Source organism: Jaculus jaculus, chromosome 2, assembly GCF_020740685.1.
Source record: "Jaculus jaculus isolate mJacJac1 chromosome 2, mJacJac1.mat.Y.cur, whole genome shotgun sequence".
NCBI classification, from domain to species: domain Eukaryota; kingdom Metazoa; phylum Chordata; class Mammalia; order Rodentia; family Dipodidae; genus Jaculus; species Jaculus jaculus.
This window is the reverse complement of record NC_059103.1, coordinates 138466089-138488376: the sequence shown is the minus strand read 5'-3', so window position 1 is coordinate 138488376 and position 22288 is coordinate 138466089. Positions and strand designations below refer to the sequence as shown.

At 37.5% G+C, this 22288-nt stretch overlaps 1 protein-coding gene across 2 annotated transcripts in view; it reads right to left on the bottom strand.

Moving 5' to 3' along the window:
* Window positions 1–22288, bottom strand: part of Prex2 (phosphatidylinositol-3,4,5-trisphosphate dependent Rac exchange factor 2) — a 318249-nt gene that overhangs the window by 104470 nt on the left and 191491 nt on the right. For both annotated transcript variants that reach the window (XM_045143485.1, XM_045143486.1), the window contains 6 exons: window positions 15810–15989; window positions 13698–13792; window positions 12610–12692; window positions 11775–11865; window positions 8848–8976; window positions 4924–4965 (listed from right to left, as the gene is read on the bottom strand). In XM_045143485.1, coding sequence (XP_044999420.1) covers window positions 4924–4965; window positions 8848–8976; window positions 11775–11865; window positions 12610–12692; window positions 13698–13792; window positions 15810–15989 — 620 coding nt within the window. The remainder of the gene's footprint in view (window positions 1–4923; window positions 4966–8847; window positions 8977–11774; window positions 11866–12609; window positions 12693–13697; window positions 13793–15809; window positions 15990–22288) is intronic.

Here is a 22288-nt window from a genome sequence, read left to right as displayed (position 1 = left end):
AAGTTGTTTTATTGGCAGAGGCATAATTTTTAAGATGTTTGCCAAGAACACTGAACACGTGCTTTTAATAATCATGAAAAGCATGTTTTCATGTAATGTAATTACAGTGTGTTACTTCCACTTATAGAAACATCAACCCTGGATAACTTCATTATGCAATATATTAAATATTATAAAATATTAATTTTTTATTGAAAGTAGTCCTTTACTATATTAAGCTATATGAGCATTCTGCTTTTGTAGGTCTAAATAGTTGAATACAGTAATTCCTAATGGTTCAACTTACTAATTAACCAACATGTGTTACACATTTCCCTTAATCATTCTATACCATCTTCCCCATGCTACTAGACATAAAAGAACGTTTTACAGGTAAGTATACAACATGAAAGCTAGAGTAAACTTTAACCAATTCTCCATTGACAAAAGCAAAGCACGCATTTGGGTGCTTGCAAATTCTAACAATGAGTAAGCATTTGATAAATGTTTACTGACTGAGTGAATGAAAATAAAAAACCAGAGCCCCTCACAAACATGAAAATACATGAACATTCTCTGGCTGCTCAAAATCTGAGGACTTAATTTGATTTAAGAGGTTAATTCACAGAGGTTGTTAACTCAAATATGCAGCCAGATTATGAAGGTTTAAGAGAAACTAATTGAAAATGGCCCTGTGACGGTTAAGTTTTGTGTCAACCTGATCTGTTTAGGAATCCACAGACATTCCTCATAAGTGGGTCTCTAAGGTTGCTTCCAGGAAGGATTAACTAAAAGAGATAGTCCTTCCCCCAGAGTGGGAGCCCCTCAGAGGGAGGGGGGGCTTTATCTATGGAAGCTCTGTGAAGGAAAGTATCCCCCCCCCCCCCCAGCTGCTGGTGCTGCTTGCTGCATTCCACATTGAGGCCTTCAGTGATGAATTGGGACTGCGGAGGCATCCAGCCTCATGGACTGAGCAGCTACCGGGTTCCTTGACTCAGGTCTACAAACTGCTGCTGTTGGACTGCCATAAGGTAATCCAATAAATCCCCTTTTATTATAATTCATTCTATCATTTCTGTTTCTCTAAAGAACCCTAATTAGTACAGGCCCTATCTGCTCCTTTGGCATTTTTTGATTGATTGACTGATTGGTGTGTGTGTGTGTGTGTGTGTGTGTGTGTAGCTCAGAGGACAACCTTCAGGAGTCTGCACTCTTTCCCCCTTCTTAGAGACAGGATCTCTTTTGCTGCTGCCTAGAATGCCACTCTAACCTGCCAGGAACTTCGCCTTGGATTCAAGGCCTTGATGCTGGTGCTGGGAAGAATTGAGCTTGGGTTGTCAAGCTTTGTATGCAAGCTCCTTTATGAGCCAAGCCACCTCCCAAGCACCATTCCTTTGACATTCATGCTTTGCTTTTCAGTTGTCTTAGAGAAAATAAATTACCTGGGTGAGCTTGTGAAGGTACTTCAGTAGCTTTCCTAGGAATGTTCCCACCTGTCCCTGAGAATAACTTGATAAAATCATGTTTAAAATAAATTTCTGATGTCAAGAGGCCTCTGGTAAGAAGGTGTTGATTTTGTTGTCAGTAGCAGTGTGCTTCATAAGGGTTAGCCACTTTGCTGCTGTTAGAAATAATCTCCTCCACATTGCTTTTGGAAGGAAATTTTCAAAACCTTTACCACTCCCAAAAATATTTAGACATCTAATCTACTCTCTGCAATTATATTCTGTATGCATGAAGTCAGACTGAGATTTTCATTCAACTTCTCTCTTAAATCAGAATTAGACAAAATTAACATTGATTAAGTTTCATATCGAGAAATGCTAACTGCCAAAGTTGCACTTGTTAATTAACTAGCTTTGAATATAACATAGATATTAAACCTTACATAAATTACTAGATGTATATAGCAGTTCATGTTGGAGCATGGCCATGTCTTTGCTCACAATAAAGTGAAAGAGGTAGATATGCAAGATGCCCCGGATCCTGGGGTCACTTCAACTTTAAAGGAGTATAGTTTTGAACATTAAACATTTGATAAATGATTACTGTTTCATGAGGAAATATTCTGTTGCCACCTTGATTTTTTCACCAGAGAACAGAGGACTTGTTTGTGTAGACTTCAAAATAAACGTAATACATATTGTATGCTAAAAGCTTTTCAAAAGACTTTTAACAAGTTATCGTTTCAAAGTCAGAAAGCTCAGTGACAACAAAGGGTCCTGATCACATATCCCCCACTGATACTTACAGCTTCTCAACCAAGGGCTGTTACTTCCCTAGCATTCATCTCACAGTCTGGCAAGAATGTCCCTGTGAGAGCACAGTGAAGAGCGATGTACAGCATGCAGAAGCCTCCTCTGTGCACTGCCCCAACGTCAGCATCCCTCAAACCTTAGATGCCCTTAGGATTGCTTCTGGGTTCCCCTGGTCAGCAGACTATCCCTTCCACTCTACTTCTAACTTTAACTCATTCTTTAACGGTCAATTCACTGAACTACTGGGCCTGTTTGAACTATTAAAATATTCTATCTTCCCTTGTGAATAGTTTTCTTTCTTCCAGAGAGTACAGCAAACTTCCTCTGTCACTATAGAACTGGGACATCCCCCTCTCACATAGATAATATAATTGTGAGAATCTGTTTATCTGCTTGGGTTCCCTAAGGTCAATACATTAAGGCCATAGGAAACGGTGTATGTATATCATGAGTAAGGCTCATAGGCTTTAGAGGCAAATAATGTGATTAAATTATCTATTTTAAACCATGTGACCTTGGGTTGGGTATGTAGCTCAAAGATAGAGTGCTTGCTTAGCATGAACAAGGCTTGAGGTCAGCTCCCAGTGCTGCAAGAAGATAAATCGTGATCTTAAATACAGGATACCTATATGTAAGATGTGATCTATTCTTATTTTTTAGGTCTATAATAAAGATAAATAAAAATTTAAAATGCAACAGTTAAGCACATATTAACAAAGTGAAATCTAGAATGCTCATTGTGATTCCTGTTTCTTAGATCCTAGCATTTTGACACTGAATGGGTGCTTAGTTGTATTACTGAGTGGAGAAGGAACAATGTGATAAAGAAATGAACCAAAATCTGTTGAGCCCTGGCAAAAATAAATAGTTGGGTTCTATTTTTCCTTTCAACTATGCAGTTATTCAAAATCCCCTAGGCCCATCTTTACCAAAGTTCTTCTCATTCCTTATTTTTATCAAAAACAAACAAACAAAATCTTCACCAAGATTATAGCTGATTGCAGCTTCAGGAAGAAAAAAAAAAAAAGAATGTACTTTGTGACAGCTTGCTAATTAATTCTGTAGAGTATAAATTTTTGCAGGTGCGTGCACCCTGCCCCCTTTCCCCTTTATATTCCTTCTCTCTCCCTCCTTATGTCAATTCCTCTTTTTTTAAAAAAAAAAAAAATTATTTATTTATTTATTTGAGAGCGACAGACACAGAGAGAAAGACAGATAGAGAGAGAGAGAGAGAATGGGCGCGCCAGGGCCTCCAGCCTCTGCAAACGAACTCCAGACGCGTGCGCCCCCTTGTGCATCTGGCTAACGTGGGACCTGGGGAACCGAGCCTTGAACCGGGGTCCTTAGGCTTCACAGGCAAGCGCTTAACCGCTAAGCCATCTCTCCAGCCCATATCAATTCCTCTTGATGCCTCTCTCCCTCTCATTCTTTCTCCTTCCCTCTCCCCCACTGTTTCCCTCTCCCTATCTCTTTCTGTCTTTTTCTCTCTGTACTCTTCTCCCTCTTCCCTATTACAATAAAGTGTTGGATTTCTCCCACACCCCTCCCACAAAAAAAAAGAATTGCCTTTTATTGAGAATATATTGCAACAAAAAAGGTTTTAGCTCCTATCACAGCCTTAAGCTTCATTTCATTATCTAAGAACACAGTAACCTCACTTTTTACAACTATTTAACAATTAACTCTTAAACTCAGCCATTTAAAAGTTCAAGTTCTATAATTTGCTAGGTGTTCAAAAAAGAATGACATGGTATCTAGACAGATATTAACTATTGACAGGAATTATCTGACATAAAAAATAAAAATAAATAAAAAAACAAACACAGATAAACAACAAAATAGTCTTCTAAAATGACACTGTTAATATTAAAAATAATGCTGTGTACTCTAGGATCACTTGTGGGATAGCAAAACTAAGCCTGAGTTTCATAAATGCCATGCCATCTACTATTTTAATTCATCTACTCAGTAAAACCTAATCCTCCCTAATTTTCATGATGCTCGGAAATATGACTTGAATGAATTCTAGTCTCTAGCTATTATTAATCTACCAGAATATCATTTTGTCCACCTTTAAAATTGCGGATATAGTATTAGTCCCCAAAATGGTTCTGAGAACCCAATGAAAGTCATAAAAATGAGGTTTAGGAAATGTGTCATTATTAGCACAGTCCCAGAAAGTAAAATATTTTGCCTATTATAATTAGTCAAAAAACAAGGCAAAACGTTGCTTAATTATGGCAAAGCCAAACTAAGCAACAGAAAAACTGTCTTGCTTATTGATTCATTTTTAACCGTAATTTTGAGAATCTTGTCTTGGAAAGAAGAGTTACATACCAAGTGCAATGGCTTGTGACTTTAGTCCTAGCTGCTCTAGAGGTTGAGACATGCATGTGCTACCATGCTCAGCTTTATCAGTTTCCTTTTTAATAACTGAAACATGTTTATGCATATTTTCACATTTCACTCATAATCAAAAATAAGCATATGTTTTTGTGTTTTAATATAAATTACCCAAGTACTTAAAAAACCTTTCCAAGGCTTTAAGAGAAAGCAAGAGTCATATTTCCATGTACTTTTTTTTTTTTTTTTTTTTGTAAAGGAATGAAGGCATTCCCTCCTATTATAAGAATTACAAGATCCTGGGACATATTGCTTCAAGTAGTAAAAATAATGCAACCATTACCTGAATATTCCAAAAGAGCCAGAAGTATCCTGCACTTTACTTCTGTAATAGAAAGAGAGCACACCAGTTAATTTTCACTCTGCTTCTGCCATAAACATCAAATTTTGACTTGGTAACAAAAATTAGCAGGATCTTATTAAATTAGAGGTAATAAAAATATATTTACTTGACATGCCCATCTGCTTAGATACTTACAATCTATTACTTGAGGCCCTAAAATGTCATCGAGTTCTAAATTATATGAGCATAATGAACCCCATTCAAATCAGAAGGTCGTCCTTAGCTGCGTTGGTCTGTTTTTTAAAGTGCATGTTGTAGTATGCGTCAATAAACTATAAAAATTTTGTTGCTGTCATTTAAACATAAAAATTGAATATACATACATTTATGTGTGTATGTATTTCCATGGTTTAACCATAATCAAAATGAGCATGGTTTATTAACATATAAACACACATACTTCTTTCCACTCCATACAACACAGGGTCAATCACAGATAGTTGTCAAATGTGTACTAGCTTCAGACTCATTGCCTTGTTTCCCTCTGATTCCAACTGGTAAATAGTTCACTTGAATAAACTGAATTTTAAAGCTTAGAGAATTCCTTGTAGGTAGTCAGGATTTTGCATGTTTCCAACAAAGTCAGAGACCGAATTAACTAAGGAATCCAGAAAATGCTCTCAAAGACATTAAAACTTACAAGGAGTCTGGAGAGATGGCTCAGCAGATAAGCGCTTGCCTGTGAAGCCTAAGGAACCCAGTTCAAGGGTAAATTCTCCAAGATCCACATTAGCCAGATGCACAAGGGGGCGCACACGTCTGGAGTTTGCTTGCAGTGGCTGGAGGCCCTGGCGCACCCATTTTCTCTCTCTCTCTCTCTATCTGCCTCTTTCTCTCTATAAGATACCCAACCTTACTGGCTAAAGAAGCTAGGCTTATACAGGATCCTTTCTCTGGCCTGTTGTGGTCCTATCTAGACTAAAGGTGTTTCCATATATTTCCTCCAGAAAAGTCATGAAATGTAAAATTAACTTGAATTTAATGGGGTGATGGTTATCAAGTAAGTATGTCTTAATTTATCTTACAATGTGAGATCGTAACTAAATGGAAAGATTAAGCAAGAGACAGTTACCATCTTTGTGACATCTTAAAATTTATCAGCTCCCCCTGAGTTGGCCAGCTTCCCTGCTCTCTCCTCCCTACTCCCAATTCAACAGACTGTGAGGGGATGAGTGTACAATTATGCAATTTTTGAATGCAGCTGTAATAATCCTTCTTAAATAAATGCCATGGAATTGTGAAATTTGGTATCATGTTTGGTATACATTTCAAATACCAGAAATAAGATCATCCCATCTACACATATAAAACCCATAAATCTGGTTGGGAGGCATTGTGTTAAATTGCCACCCAAATCCTTAGCATCTACTAAGTCACTCCTCATAGAGACAATTTGGAAAGCAGAATAAAAAATAGTTCAAATGGAACAAAACAAAGTGGTGCTGAACAGATGAGGTTCCTTGAGGTTAAACCACATCATGAACAAGGATGTCTGCATTGTTCCTGACGTATGGAAAACAGGATCGGACAACACACAGATCCCCAGGGAATGGCTGCTTACCCATCCCTGGGTTAGTCCGTAGAACTGAAGCAGTGATTATGAATTAATCATCTTTTAAAGATTCATTTAATATTCTGGTAATCAGAATTCTCACCCCAAATTTTTTAGTATTAACAATAAAATCTCGGGGCTGGAGAGATGGTTTAGCAGTTAAGGTGTTTGCCTGCGAAGGCTAAGAACTCATGTTCGAATCTCCAGGTCTCACACAGCCACACACGCAGTGATGCAAGTGCACAATGTCGCACGTGCACACAAGGGATGCACGTGTCTGCAGTTCATTTGCAGCAGCTGAAGGCATTCTCTCTCAAAATAAAATTTAAAAATCTCAAAGATGACAAGAGCAACCGCAGACTCACAATTTCAGGGAATATTGTCATCCTGACAACTATTCTGAGAAAATACACCTTCTCAAGAAAGCATCGATTCTCCAAAAAGGCTTTTAAAAACACATTTAGCATTTCTATTATTCATTATGTTGGGTGGTTTTAATTCAGACTTTTCATTAAGTATAATGTTAAAAAGTATCACAAGGTATCACGTAACAGAAATGTTGTAATTTACTTTGGGGGAGGGGTGTTCTTTCACATCTATAAAACTACTCTCAACTGATTCCAGTACTGAAGATGCTACAGGTGAATGTACTCCTATTCAGAAGACTTGTTACTCAGAGCATAAGATTTGCAAGATAGGGACGCTGAGACACAGAAGAGGTAAGTGACTAGATTTGACTCTATCAGATATAAGGAGCTGTTTCTTCATCAGTGAAGAATCACCTTTCTTATTTAAGCCTAACATTGTAATGATTGGGATTATGCTGGAATTCTGCTGAGTATTATTTCACCCCATCCAATTGAGGGATAAACTGTGGGATAATGCTGTTCATGTTTATCATCCTTGGCAATATCTACATTCTGGGCCAAATAGATCTTTTTTGTCCTCTGCTCTGCAGGGCGTTCCAAGGCATCCCTTGCCTCTACCCACTAGGTACCTGTAAACACACAAGTGTGACATTCAAAAACATCTTCAGGGGCTGGAGAGATGTTAGCAGTCACGGTACTTGTCTGCACAGCCTAAGGACCCACGTTCAACTCTACAGAACCCACATAAGCCAGATGCACAAGGTGACACAGGTACAAGATTACACATGTGCACAAGGTGGTGCACATGTCTGGAGTTTTATTGTAATGGATGGAAGCCCTGGCATACCAATTTTCTGTCTCTTCTCTCCTCTCTCTCTCTCAATTCTTTTTCTCATTAAAAAAAAAAAAATCTTCAGACATTGCTAACTATCAGGCTCAAAGGAAGAGCTGGATTATGTAACTTTAAAATCAGAGTTCTCAGTTCATGCTTTCCATCATATTCATTTTAGAAACACTCAAATGATTCTACTCAATTTAACCCTACCACTTGGAAAGCAGAGTGAGTTCAAAGCTACCCTGAGACTACTGAGTGAATTCCAGGTCAACCTGGGCTAGTGGAGACCCTTCCTCAAAAAACAAAACTAACTAACAACAACAAAAAACAAAACAAAACAAAAAAAAAAAAAAACAAACAATGGGGGCTCGAGAAATGGCTTAGCAATTAAGTGCTTGCCTGTGAAGCCTGAGGACCCCAGATCAAGGCTCCATTCTCCAGGACCCACATTAGCCAGAAGCACAAGGTGGCACATGTGTCTGGAGTTCGTTTGCAGTGGCTGGAGGCCCTGGTGCACCCATTCTCTCTATATATATCTGCCTCTTTCTCTCTCTGTCTGTCACTCTCAAACAAATGAATAAAATTTTTAAAAATATGACCTGAACAATATACAATTAAACTCAGCAGAACTGTCTCTGTTTGACATCACTAATTTACAGGTTACACCAACTATAGAGCATCACATAAACAACCAAGCAATCCAGAAAAGGCAACCAAAACCAAATGATGCAATTTAGTTGAATTTTAAGACTTTCTATAAAACCCTGCTTCATGTACATATTGTTAATTCTCTAGTATTGTTCCTATCATTCTTCAACTTATAAACTATTGAACTCAGTCCATGTTTCATAAGTCTGCATATGAGCCTTATTTTATTCCCTCATAACATTCTCTATGATACAGTCTATATGTTTAGATCACTGGGACAGAAGGTTCGGCAATCTTGCCTTAATTTCTGTCTCCCGCTTCACCTGCTTTATTCCTTTGCATTTTCCCCTGAATAGGAAACATTGCAAAAAGTAATGAGGCATTACAAGACTTTTGGTTTTACTGGTTTTCTAAATGGTTATCGCTAATATCATGCAATGTTCTTTGCTTTTTATGCTGACCTTCAACAAATTTTCTGATGTTCTGAGCAAGAGACCGGACACTGCTGGGAAGATTCCAAGGATCTTGCTTGAGGTGAAGCCTTAACCTTTTTGGACAACTCAGCTTTGCTTCCATTTCCTGTTGAAATTCTAAAGAAAAGAAAAGAAAAGAAAAACTACATAAAATCTCTCTTAAGTCTCAACCAATTCTCAGTTAATCCTACCAGCTTCAGAATTTTATTTCCTTAATCACTGCTATCTTACAATAACTACTAAATCATGGCAGACACTTTGTTAAAGCAAAAAAATAAATAAGCCAAAACTTGATATTTTCTTACAAATGTTCCAACAAAGAAACAAATCTAGATGAAACTCAACTCAAGATGTCCTAAATGAGATGTGAGAAAGTAGCAGTCACATATCCTGTTTAGTTTGGCTCCTCTTCTCACCAGTTCTCATTCCCAAGCCCCCGTCCATGCCACTGGGATATAACCCGACAGACATGATGCTCAGCTTCAGCAAAAAAAAAAAAAAAAAAAAAAAAAAAAAAAAAATTGAGACTCGTGTATCATTAACATATTTTTCCTTGGCCTGGGACCATATAGGTATCAAATAGTCTAAGCTTTCAAAGCAACCCAGGCAAGAAAGCCAAACGTCACATCTTTTCTCTCATATGTGGATCCTAGCTATAAATAATTGGACTTCTATGTGAGTAGGAATAAAACTCAATAGCAAATGCCAGTAAGCTAGAAAGGGGACATAAAGGAAATAGAAAGGGAGGGAGGGAGGTACTTAATAAGATGGTATTGTATACATGTAAGTAGAAGAACAGATTAATGGGTGAAAAGGCCTAAGTGAGGTCAGGGAAAGAGATTGAGTAAAGGAAAGGTGGAGGGAAGAGTTAATCAAAATCTAAAAGGATGTAAATAACTCATAAGGAAACCTACTTTTATGTACAATGGAACACTTAGAAGCCATAGAATGTTACTAGACAATTTTCAGTGCCAGGGATGGGATACCTTCCAGTGAGTTGTTGGCCAGGAAGATCACTGATACCCCCAAGACATTACAGGCCATTACCAAGGCCCTTGGCTTCTCACCAGGAGTAGATGGTAAGACCCTATTGCTGAAGACTCTACACACTTGGGCTGCAAGGTCACTGAGAAATCCTGATGGAGCTGAGCTGAAAACCTCCTCCGTGTAGATCAGCTGACAGAAAGCTAGAAAAAGCCATGCTACATGCAGTTCAATGGGACAGACAGAAATCACCAGTGGAGATACTCAACAGTGGACACTGCAAGCCTTATATTTAGCTAGCCAGGCCAAATGAGCCAACATGTGTTTGTTATGAGGGAAACCAACCACTATCTAATTGGACTAGAAGCCCACCCCATGGGAGGGAATACATCTCTGATACTGAAAACCTATACAACAGGGGTAGTCAAGAGCCCTAGGGGTGTAATGTCTGCTGTTGTCTGGCTATATGTATATACTATGCTCACCAAACTGTACAGTAAGCATTTCTCTTAATTTTCATACCCCCATATTGATGCTATGCTCACTTTTGGTTACAGAAGCTTTTCTTTTCAGGTTCCAGTGACCTTGGGATAACTCAGAAGGCACCATGGTGCTGAAAAGAAGTGACAGAGGAGTGCTCAGCACTGCAATATATCTATCTCACCTTCCAAGGCTGAGGATCCATTGCAGAAGAGGTGGTAGAAAGACTATAAGAGCCAAAGTAAGGGAAGGACTCCTTACAACATGCTCCTCCAGACTTAAAATGGCCTGGATATCCATAACCTCACAGTGCCTGACACTACCTACACAAGACCATCATAATAGGAGGAAAAGATCATGATATCAAAATAAAAGAGAGACTGATTGAGAGGGAAAGAGCATATGATGGAGAGTGGAGTTTCAAAGGGAAAGTGGAGGGAGGAAGGGAGGAAATTACCATGGGTTATTGTCTACAATTATGGAAGTTGCCAATAAAAAAATAAATTGGGGGCTGGAGGGATGGCTTAGTGGTTAAGCGCTTGCCTGTGAAGCCTAAGGACCCCGGTTCAAGGCTTGACTCCTCAGGACCCATGTTAGCCAGATGCACAAGGGGGCGCATGCATCTGGAGTTCATTTGCAGTGGCTGGAAGCCCTGGCGTGCCCATTCTCTCTCTCTCTCTCTCTCTCTCTCTCTCTCTTCTCTCTCTGTCTCTCTCTCTCTCTTCTCGCACATAAATAAATTAAAAACAAACAAATTAAAAAATAAATTGGAAAAAATAAAAACAAAAGCAAAACACTTCAAAAAAAGTTTATGAAAAAGTATTGTGACTTTCAACATTTTCAAAAATGATAAGGCAGGGCTGGAGAGATGGCTTAGCGTTAACACTTGCCTGTGAAGCCTAAGTTTGAAGCTCCATTCCCCAGGACCCACATAAGCAAGTTGCACAAGGGAGCATACACATCTGGAGTTCGTATGCAATGGCTGGAGGCCCTGGCGCACCCATTCTCTCCCTCCCTTTCTCTCTCTCTCTTTCTCTCTGCCTTCTTCTCTCTGTCTGTCACTCTCAAATAAAAATAAACAATTAAAAAAAAAAAACAATTAAGGTGCTGAAGAGGTGGCTCTGTAGTTAAAGGCACTTGCCTGCAAAGCCTGGCAGCCCAGGTTTAAATCCCCTAACCCCCTAAAGCCAGATGCACAAAGCAGTGCATGCATCTGGAGTTCATTTGCAGTGGCAGGAGACCCTGATGTGCTCATTCTTTATTCCTTCTCTCATGTGCCCCTCTGCTTGCAATTAAACAGATAATTTATTTTAAAAAATGATGAAAATAGAAGTAATATTTGGTGAATTATAAAGCATAAGCAGTCCCATTGTTTCTTCTTATTATTTGTTTTGTGACTGTCTGTTACCCTTTGTATTCTGATATCTCTTAATTGTTATTTTCTAACATACCTTGCAGTCCTCGGCCTGGTGTGAGATACTTGGTTTGCTCGAATGCTCTCACAACAGCTTGTCCTTTTAGAAGGTTGGTAATTGAATCCACCTATTAAGAGTATATTTTTGAGAATTAAAAACTTATAATGCATAATACATATGCATATATGTAAAATTAAACCTTGTGAAATACTTTTTCTTAAACAATTATTTTGAAACCCTACAGTGCTTTGGAAGCCTATTTTTAAGTAAAATATTGTACTCAACTCATATTTTGATAACACTGCCAGTATTTCTCATTACCTTATCATATACTAATAGAAACTCTTTTGTACTTCAAGAAACTGAAAGTTTGGAATTTATTTTTTAAAAGTTATCCTAGGAGATCCAGTTGTTTGGGAACCTACTTCATCATGGAAAGCTTTCCTTTCAATTTCAATAAAATCTTGTTTTTTAATCAATTACAAAATAAATACTAAAAGTTTCCACAGTGGTAAAAATTTCTATAAAACAAATCTTGATTATGGTTATAATTTTTTTAAATGTTAAATACTAATATGAAAATTAAGTTAATCCTGAAATCTATAAATTCTATGAAGCATTTTGACAATCTACAGATAACCAAAATCAAAGACAATACAGATAATTCTTGTCACTTTTCCCAAGAGTATAACGTTCTTGATATTCACAATACCCTTGAGGCTGGATGCTAAAGGATTCTCTCTCTAGAACAAAGGAGGCAGAAGTCCAGTGGAAGTCTTTCTAATACCCTTCCAAGCTCTTTTTCTTGCATCTGGAAAATTTATGTAAGTTTACTCTGGAAAAAAAAAGACCAACAACTGCCCAATCATACCTGGCTGAATAGATGCTCCAGGCAAGTGTGTATCTTGTCCTGATTATCATGAGAAATGCGGACACTTACAGGAAGTTCATCACCTAGTTGAAAAAACACTTAAAATTCTTCAAGTAATATTTAACATACCAAAATATTTTCATATTTGGTAAAAATTATTTTATTATCAAATTAAATATTATTAAATATTATTATTAAAGTATTATTTATTTATTATTATCTTATTTCATATTATTTGTCGTGTTCAGAAAAAGGTTTTCCAATGCTCATATCAGTCATATCACCCCTCCTAAAATTGGCAGAAGCAGTAGTGCACCTGTCAGTAAGGATGCTGCTATAAAAGATCTACTTTTCCACTGGCTGAAAAATTGAAATAAACTGCATCTTAAAAATTAAAATTTGGGGCTGGATACATGGCTTAGCTTTAAGATGCCTGCCTGCAAAGCCTAATGACCTGAGTCCAATTCCTCAGTATCCACATAATACCAGATGTACAAAGTGGTACATGCGTCTGGAGTTCACTTGTAGTAGCTTGACACCCTGGTGCACCCATTCTCTTTCTGTCTGCTCCCCTGCTCTCTGTATCAAATAAATAAAATACTTTAAAAAAATTAAGATTTGTCTTCAATAGGTAAAAGTCTTCACACACAAATGAAGATATTTCCAAACTGATCACATTATTTGTGTTTTCCTTACATTACTCCCCTTACCTCCCAAATGTAAGGCTTACTCAGTTGTGCACATGCTGACATCAAAAGAAATCTTCAGTCTGAAATTCTTTCTTACATCTCTACCCCAAACAACCATGCCTAATGATTTTAGTAAAACATGTTCCCTGTGTACATATAATCATTCATGATTAAAAAATACATTAAACGAATATTAATTTGCTTCCTTCGCTTTTAAAAATTCACTCTCTTTGAAATTAATATGGGGAAATTTACTTTATCAATCAACATATGTCATGTGGGTGGCCCCTGGGAATGACTGATAAAAGCAAAAACGATGGTGGATATAACATTAATCTTTTAGAGGTATCTCTAATAGGACTAACACTGAAAAGCATAAGCACCTGGCCCCGAACTCACCTGAGTCCATTTCGTCACTGTGGAAGTAGGAGCTGCACTGACTACTGCAGATGCTCGTGAAGGAGGCGATAGAGTTCCTGTTGCTGTTGCAGTCACTGGGAAGAAGGAGTTGTATGTGACTTTAGGAGCGCGTTTGCCACATTTGTCTTGCAGTGGGTGACAAGAGAATGTCTTGTGGGCAAAGTGTATGATGAGCAAAGTCCAGGAATATACATAGGCTAGGATAACAAACCCACTGTCTTGTATGTTAATTGAAAGAAAGTAATAGTCTGGGGAGATGGCTCATCAGGTAAGAGCATTTGCTGCTTAAGCATGGGGACCACCAAGTTTTAGTCCCTAAAGGCTATATGAAAACCTGGGCATGCCCACAAACATTAAAAATCCCAGTATAAGGAGGGACTGGAGTATCCCCAGGGCTTGCTAATGGGCAACGGCTCCAGGTTGAGAGAGCATCCCTGGCTCAGGAAAATATGTGGATGAGCAAAAAGAGAAAACCACCCAAAATTCTCCTCTGGCTTCCACATGCACAGGCATGGGACATGGGCATCTACATATACATACACCATACATAACACATGCCACACCATACACATACAAAATATGAAATTAATAAAAAAGATTGTTAGCCTATGTCCTCCTAGTGTTCATTGCATAAATATCTGTCAGTTATATTTATCATTATATTTTAAGCAAAACTTATCTAATTCTGCTTATCTCACTTTTAAAAAATACGTATTTCATGCTAAAGCAATTTTCAAATTTTCTTACCATGTAATTGAATTTTTAAAATGTGTGATTATAGAACTAATAGATAGGTATAGTATAAAATTCTTCATAATTTATTTAGTAACAGTGATTTGATAATTTTCTAGTAGAGACAAAGTCCTGCTTTATGACTATTGACTTTCAGAGCTTTCTTGCAGTTTAAGTCATAACTTAATGGCAACATTTGGAGCTCCACAGGCAGGGACCTTGTCGGTCTCTATGGATAGCACAGAACAGGTAAATGCTCAAAAATGATGAATGTCCATGAGGAAAATGTTTTAAATGTGATATGTAGATATGATCACAAGTCAGATCCCAGAAACAGTATAGGAAATAATTTCTTTTTACCTCTCTGTACAAGGATAAAGGATTTACTTAACTTTAAATTTGCATTTAAAAATTCTATCTTAGCCTAGAGGGAGACTATGAGGGTAATTTTAATTATCTGATAACTAGGATGTAAGGTAAAAGTATTTTTAGACATGTAATTTCCCACTGGAGAGAAACGACAGGTTCTTATGCTGGTATCTTTAGAAACTAAAAGTAAATGAAATAGTAAATGTGGTTAATGCATTATTAAATCTCTAGGAATAATTACATATGTTCATAATTTCATATATTTTTAAAAGTCCTTTCTGACAACAAATTGAGATGACAAAGTGATAAGAGAGAAAATATGGATCCAGGTCAATTATATAAACTTAATGGACCCAGATTCCTTCTATGTAAAATGCATTAAATATTAGAATTTGCCACATTGCTTGTGGTGGGGAATTACATAAAAATCTTCCTACTAAAAGTATGTTTTTAATGTTATTTATTAATTTGGAATTCAAACTAGCTGATGAGGAAAAGCTTTGGTTTAATTAATATTTAAAACAGTGCCTTTACATTGTATATCAATAAGTAAGAGTGAACAAAGTGATTTTTGCCTCTAATTAACATGAATTAAATGGGAGATGCCCCAGCTGCACACATGTGGCTGGTCAGGACAGTGCCCAGGGAGGGAAGGGATACACAGATGCAGGGAGGAAAAACAGCTCCATTGATGGAGCTCACTGGACAAGCCTCTCTGCAAGTCCAGAAGGAAGAAAACAAGAGAGTTCAGGGGGAAAGTGTTGTGTTGGATTATGTCTCCCCCAAATTCGTAATTTGAAATCTAACATTCACTACCTCAAATTGTGACCCTAAAGATAGGGTATTGTGTGTGTGTGTGTGTGTGTGTGTGTGTGTGTGTGTGTGTGTGTGTGTGTGTGTGGTGTGGTGTGGTTAGTTTGAAGTAACAATGACCAAAACCAAACCATCACATTTAACTTTGAGGAGAGAGGCTGAGAATTACTGACTCACCTGTAAGAGTCTCTGTTGCTGACAGTGTCATGGCCTGAATCTTCTTGTTCATCTCCGGCTACGTTAAAACAGACTCTCTTGCTGTTTCTTTCTCCCTTCTCATTATCACTGTCGGTTGGTATTGCACACTCTGATGTCTTACGCTCCAATTTAGGAGAATATGTTATCGATGACAGGAGGCTGCAGTGTGATATTTTTAAAATAATAAGTACATGTTTTGTTTTCAAACTGTCTAAAACAAGTAACTATCTTTTTAATTGGCTTCTACAGGCTTACAAATATTTTAGAGTGTTTCCATGTTTCACATCAAATAACTATTCCCTTGAACAATAAACATGCAATAGTAACTTTTATTGCTCAGAATACATAAGAGAAAACACCACACAACTAAGAAAATAAAGCCTCCAATTCCTGGTGCTGCCACTTATAAATCTTGTTATTAGAACAAATTAGTGGTTTTCTCTTAACAGCGAAGGTGAGGGTCATGAAAAACAAGGCTCCCTGGATGTCGTGGGAATGAGATGGAGGTCATATCCCTAGTGCATAAAGTTGCCACCGATCTCTGCTTGTCATTATCACCATAAGTCCAACCATATAAAACTATGGGGTCATCTTCAAAGTATTAACAACCATGCTGGGGAGTTATTACCTCAGAATTAAAACATTCTTGCCTTGATGGAGGAGGGAAGCACGTAAGGCTCAGACAGTTAATGAACCTTAACAAGGCTCAGAATGGTCATGAAACATACAAGATTCACAACCCCCCCCATCATAAAGTTATTTAAAAAAAGTGAACATTGTAAGGGAGAGGAGACTCTTCAGGGAGAGTCCCTCAAGCCAGATGGGGAGCTGCAGGGACGCAGCAGCAGCAGCACCCATGCCAGTGGGGGCTTTCGGGCTGCCTGTGCCATCTGTGCTCTTGGAAGTGACCCCTCACCCATCCTTCTGTGGTAAATCCTCGACTTCACCGAGCGAGATTTGGGTGGAATCATCTCTTTAGTCTATCACTGGTGTCCTTCCTAAGATGAAGAGATGTTTATTCAAGGTTCCTATGCTTTTAACCCCAGGAAAAGTCATGGAACAAAATGTTCAATGTAATTGCTAACCATGTCTTACTATCTTACTGGCTCACCCTCATGTATTAAAACCCAATCTCCTAGTGACCCTTTCTCCAGGGTCACGCTCTTGACGGGGAGAATATCATGTTGTGAATCTCCTCCCATTGCTCAAATGAGCAGGAGCCCTGGGATTGCTAGAAGATGCAAAGCAGAGTGACAGTCAGCGTGAGGATAATAGGAGGCAGGGGCGATTCCAATTGAACTTACAATCCAGCCAGGATGAAATGTCATGAATCTGTCCAAATGCTATAACACTTTAAAAGATGGGGCTGGGTAGATGTCTCAGCTGTTAAAGAAGCTTACTTGCAAAGCCTGACGGCCTGCATTTGATGGCTAGTAAACACACAGTCAGATGTACAAAGTGGTGCATGCATCTGGAGTTAATTTATAACGGCAGGAAACCCTGGTAACCCCATGTCCATTCTAATTTATTCATTCTCTCTCTTTTCTCAAATGAATAAATCAATATTTTAAAAACATTGCAAAGTGAATTAAGCCATATCTGAACCAGGAGCCTATGAGTGTTTTTTCTAGCCAACAGCCTAAAATTGCATTTATTAAATATCAATGACATTCAATTCCAACCAGTGGCACCTATCTTGACACTCATTTGTCATAGCAATGTAGTGTTTGCTTTCTTTCAAGGCAATGATAATAGCCAATACATCCTACACACATCAACCCCAGTGCTAACCAGTGAGCAAATCCTTGATAAGGGAATGAGGAACTACACATATTTACTTTTTTCCTTGGTGTTGTAAATGCAACAGTTTACAAATCATACAAAATTCCCTGACTACTTGGGGTGAAAATTTCATTATGTTGAAACAGTAAGTAAGTAACTAAAATGTATCAAATGGTGACAAATTTTAGGGAGTAACATGAAGAAGAGAAATATGGGGTCAGGACTGGGGATGTGGCTCAGACATAGAGCTCCTGCTGGACTTGCAGGTGCAAGGTTCTTTGGGTTCAATCCAAAGCTCCAATTTCCAATAGAAGAGTCAAGCAAAGTCTCACTGTGAGGCAATACTTGAGTAATATTTTGACATTTTATCATTTTTAGACGCCACTGAAAATTGGAGGAGTTATGTTACATTGCTCAAGGCTCTGTGAACATTTTAAATAACTGAAAGCTATGAATGATTTTAAACAGTTTTTCTATTTGGAAAGATATTTTTATATCTTGTAAGATAGATTATTTATTCACATTTTCCACCCAAAAGATTAAAACATTAGTCTGACTCCAATTACCTAAGCTCCATTCCACAGAGCGATGAACTCTGAATACCAAGGAGGAAAGAAATGCAGGGGTTTTCATTCTGCAAGGAGTCCTCTGTGCTTGTGTGTACTTTAAATTAGAAGTCATGGGGCTGAGCAGAAGCAGTTTTCTCAAAGTTATAAGAATTGCATTCACATTTAAACTGTTGCAATCATGTTTGCACTGACCCAGTGGGAACAAGTGTCTAGCCTTACAAATAAAATAAATGACAGAAAAATGCAAGCATAAATTTTCTAGAATCTGAAAAGCAACAAGAAAGTATATAGTAGTAATTTGTGCATGCAAAATATTTCCTTTGATTTTTCTTATTTAGAATATTTACCTACTAATGAACTGTCCAATTAATTAAAATACTGAGCAGCATCCTATTCCAGATCAATATCCTCTGAATAAAACACTGGTTCATAAAGATTTTGTGCATTTATTTTTGCTTTTAAATATCATCATCTTCATAATCATCACAGCCAGTATGCTAAGTACTGAATAGAAATGTCTTCATGTCATCTTAAAAACCACCTTATGAAGCAGGCATCATCATTGTCTCCATTTTAACAATGAGATGAGGGAAAGACACATGTGTTTTGCAAATTAAGCTGAATATATGTTATACATTGGGCAGGTCAATCCTTAGTGTGCATGTGTCACTTGTGGGGGTTACCTCTAACTCACTGAGAATGGGCATAGCTATGTGGCTTGCTTCACCCAATGCAAGGTGATTGGATATAACTTGGGTCACTTCTGGTAGAATCCCCTATGCCAGTCCAATACCGCCTCATTCGTTTCTCCTGAAATGACAGACATGTTCCACTTAAAGAACAGGTGTCTGATATTCTAACCAAGGACATGTAGAGCAGTAGCTCTGTGTCCCAAGGTGACCTGGAGAGTGAGGAAAAAGGAAACCTTTGTTGTTTTAAGTCTTTGAGACTTTTGGAATTTTTGCAAACAATGAAGGTGATAAAACACACAGGTTTTTTGTAGAGTCTAAAGAGAAGAAATGTCTGAGTATCTTGGAAGGATGAGCATCTATTCAGATTAAGCACAGTCTCTATAATTTTAGCTTGACAGCTGAATGTCTGTGTGGCTGGCCAGCCACACAGACCTCCACAGAAGCAGAGCCCACCAGATAGACCAGCTTCAGGTGAGATTGGTATTGTCATTTTTCAAGGACAGAAAAGGGCTAGTGGAACTAGATCTCAGTGACTGAGTTTAGGACAGATCACTCAGGATCTTGCAGACCACACATGATACTGCAATTGGCCCTCTGCATTTGTGGTTCCCACATCCGTGGACTCAAACACATACGAATCAAAAATATTTATAAAAATGTACCTGCCATTTATGTGTACAATCTTCCTTGTTTCTATTCCCTAAACAATGCAGCATAACAACTATGTGCTTAGCATTTACATTGTACTAGGTTGTATAAGTAATTTAGAGATGATATCATATATACAGAAGGATGGAAATACTATAGTATTTTATGTAAGGGAGTTGAGCATCCTGAGATCTTGGCATCTGCAGGGGATCCTGGGAGTACTCTCCTAAGGATAACAAGGGACAGGTATAACTTAACAACATAATACTGTTTAGTGAGTCAAACCAGATCCCTCTTGGATCTGTTGAATGCTGAATGGATCAGAGAAAGAAGACACAGCTCTTATCATGACACTAATGAGGGGTGATGCTGAGCCAGCCCACAGTGACAGACAGGAGCACATTCTGAGGAATAACTGACAGATACTGATGAGGTGCTAGAAGTGGAGAAGGATACAGAAAAAGGTCAATACTGATTCTTTCTTGATGAAGGTGGGAAGTGGGAAACATATTATTGAGCAGGGAAAGCTCTTGGTGGGTGAAAGGCTGAAACAGATTTGGGTATAAGGAAATTATAATTTAGTTTTGAAAGCACATTTAAATTAGAGGCTATTTCATGACAACCCCCGTCATAACAATCATAACAGAGGGACTTTAGGAGTGCAATAAGTTACTGCATATAAAAGTGTGACCCTGCCTCTCACTGGACCACTTGAAATAGATATTAGTCTTTAGGAAGCTGTGCCTGTTTGCACATTTACCTACAAAATATTCAAGATAACCAACATCCAAGGTAATTCCATCACCAGCATTTCCATTCTCATCGGTAACCTCAGATTATGAACTGTTCTACAATGCAGTTTTCTTATCACTCAATCCTTTGACACTTGCAAAATGAAACTCATTCTCAAATTTCCTACCTTCACTCCCAGATACTCCCCATTTGTTTCTTCCTGAGAAGATTAAAACATTATATTTTAAACTCCCATAAATATTTTGGACTACTAAGTGTTGCTCATTTTATGTATCCTACTATCTAAGTGTCATCACAAAATAACCCATTTAAGGGCAAAAATATTCAGCTCCTCAAAGTGAAGCAAAAATCACAAAGCCTTGATTAAATCAATAACATCCCCTTATTTCTTGTCAGTGTACATAAAATTCATCTCTAATTCCATCTGTGGACTTGAAACAAAGTAGGAGATTTAGAAAAATGCTTGTGTGTTAAAAGAAATTTTATTTCTAGTCATATTCCCACGTAGCCAGGTAGCCAAATAACAAAATAAAACTGTGTTGATCCCAGGCACTTTATAGAAATCAAGACTTCCAGAAAGGCTACCAATGAGATCTTATGAGGCAATTTCTCTGCAAACTGGCATCTGGGATCTGCTTCTCCCCTCTGACCAAGAATAACTACTACATGGTGAGAAAACTGCCTGCTAACTAGCCTTTGAAAAAATTGTTTAAGCTTGACTGCATCACCAAATCTCTTAACACCAAGGCAAAGGAGAATCCAAGCATTTGGACAATTGTATTGTTTTTAAAAGATCATATTACACATTTAATTATGTGGAACATGTTTAAATTTAGAATTAAATTATATGGTTACATGGAGAAGACTTAAGTTTGTTTCTCAATTCATTTGTTCATTTCATGCCTTTTTTCTTAGACACATACAGAGCTGGGTGGATACAGTTTTTCAGAATAACAGAACAGGAATATCTTAATGAAAAATCATCAATCATTTAAAGAAGTTTTAGTTAACCAGACACAGAACTCTTTCTAAAACCAGTTCTTTAAATATAAATATTTTGAAGTCAAATAGAGGTAACTCCTTGGCTCAAGATTTTCCATGAAAATATACCTACATGACCTGAACATTACCAAAAAAAATAAAAATAAAAGCCAATAAAATAATGAAGTCTGGATGAATGCCAAACAGATCTGGATACCAATGCTTCCAAGGCCTGATTTCTAAGCACATAAATAACCTTGACTTTAACAAAGGAAAGTGGGAACTATAATTCTAGGCCTAAATGGGCATGTGAGACTGGTCCAGATGTTCTCTTAAAATCTTTTTGAGAGCTAGAATCTATGACTCAACACACCATAATAAAGATTCCTCTTCTCTACACTTCCTAAATATCTCAGGGGGAAAGGAACCAGTTACTAAAATAGAACATATCATGTAGTGAAATCCCATTTATTAAATTAAAGCAAATACAATATGCTAAAGTATGAACTTCTTTGTCACAGGGCCTCCAAATTCGAATATGATGCCATTGCTTAAAAATAGTCTCCTGTTGTCTTAGCAACCTTGGTTTATTTAATTCATCTGTAAATGTGGGAGCTGAAGTTTAATATTTAAAATTCTGTAAGGAATTTTTAAAATCTTCTTCATTTGACATAGGAAAATAGAATTCTAATTCAATACTTGTGAAACCTTGAAAGGGAACATGCTTGAAGATAAGTTTTAAAATATAATAAAATATATTTTTTAAAGTTTTTAATATGGTCCATGTCTAAATAGTTTTACTTTTGATCTCTAAATATTCAATATATGCAAAATTTGAGATCATGTCAACTATTAACACCATCAGTGTAATGTCTACTATACCAAAGTGTGGGACAAGTTCTAAGTATTTTTACCTAAACAAAATTATGCATGTGTGATAGAAACAAAACACATCCATTAGCAATTTAAATCAACAACCTGACAAAGAGAGGACAATAAATATTAGATAAGGTGTCTATACCATTTTTTAAGT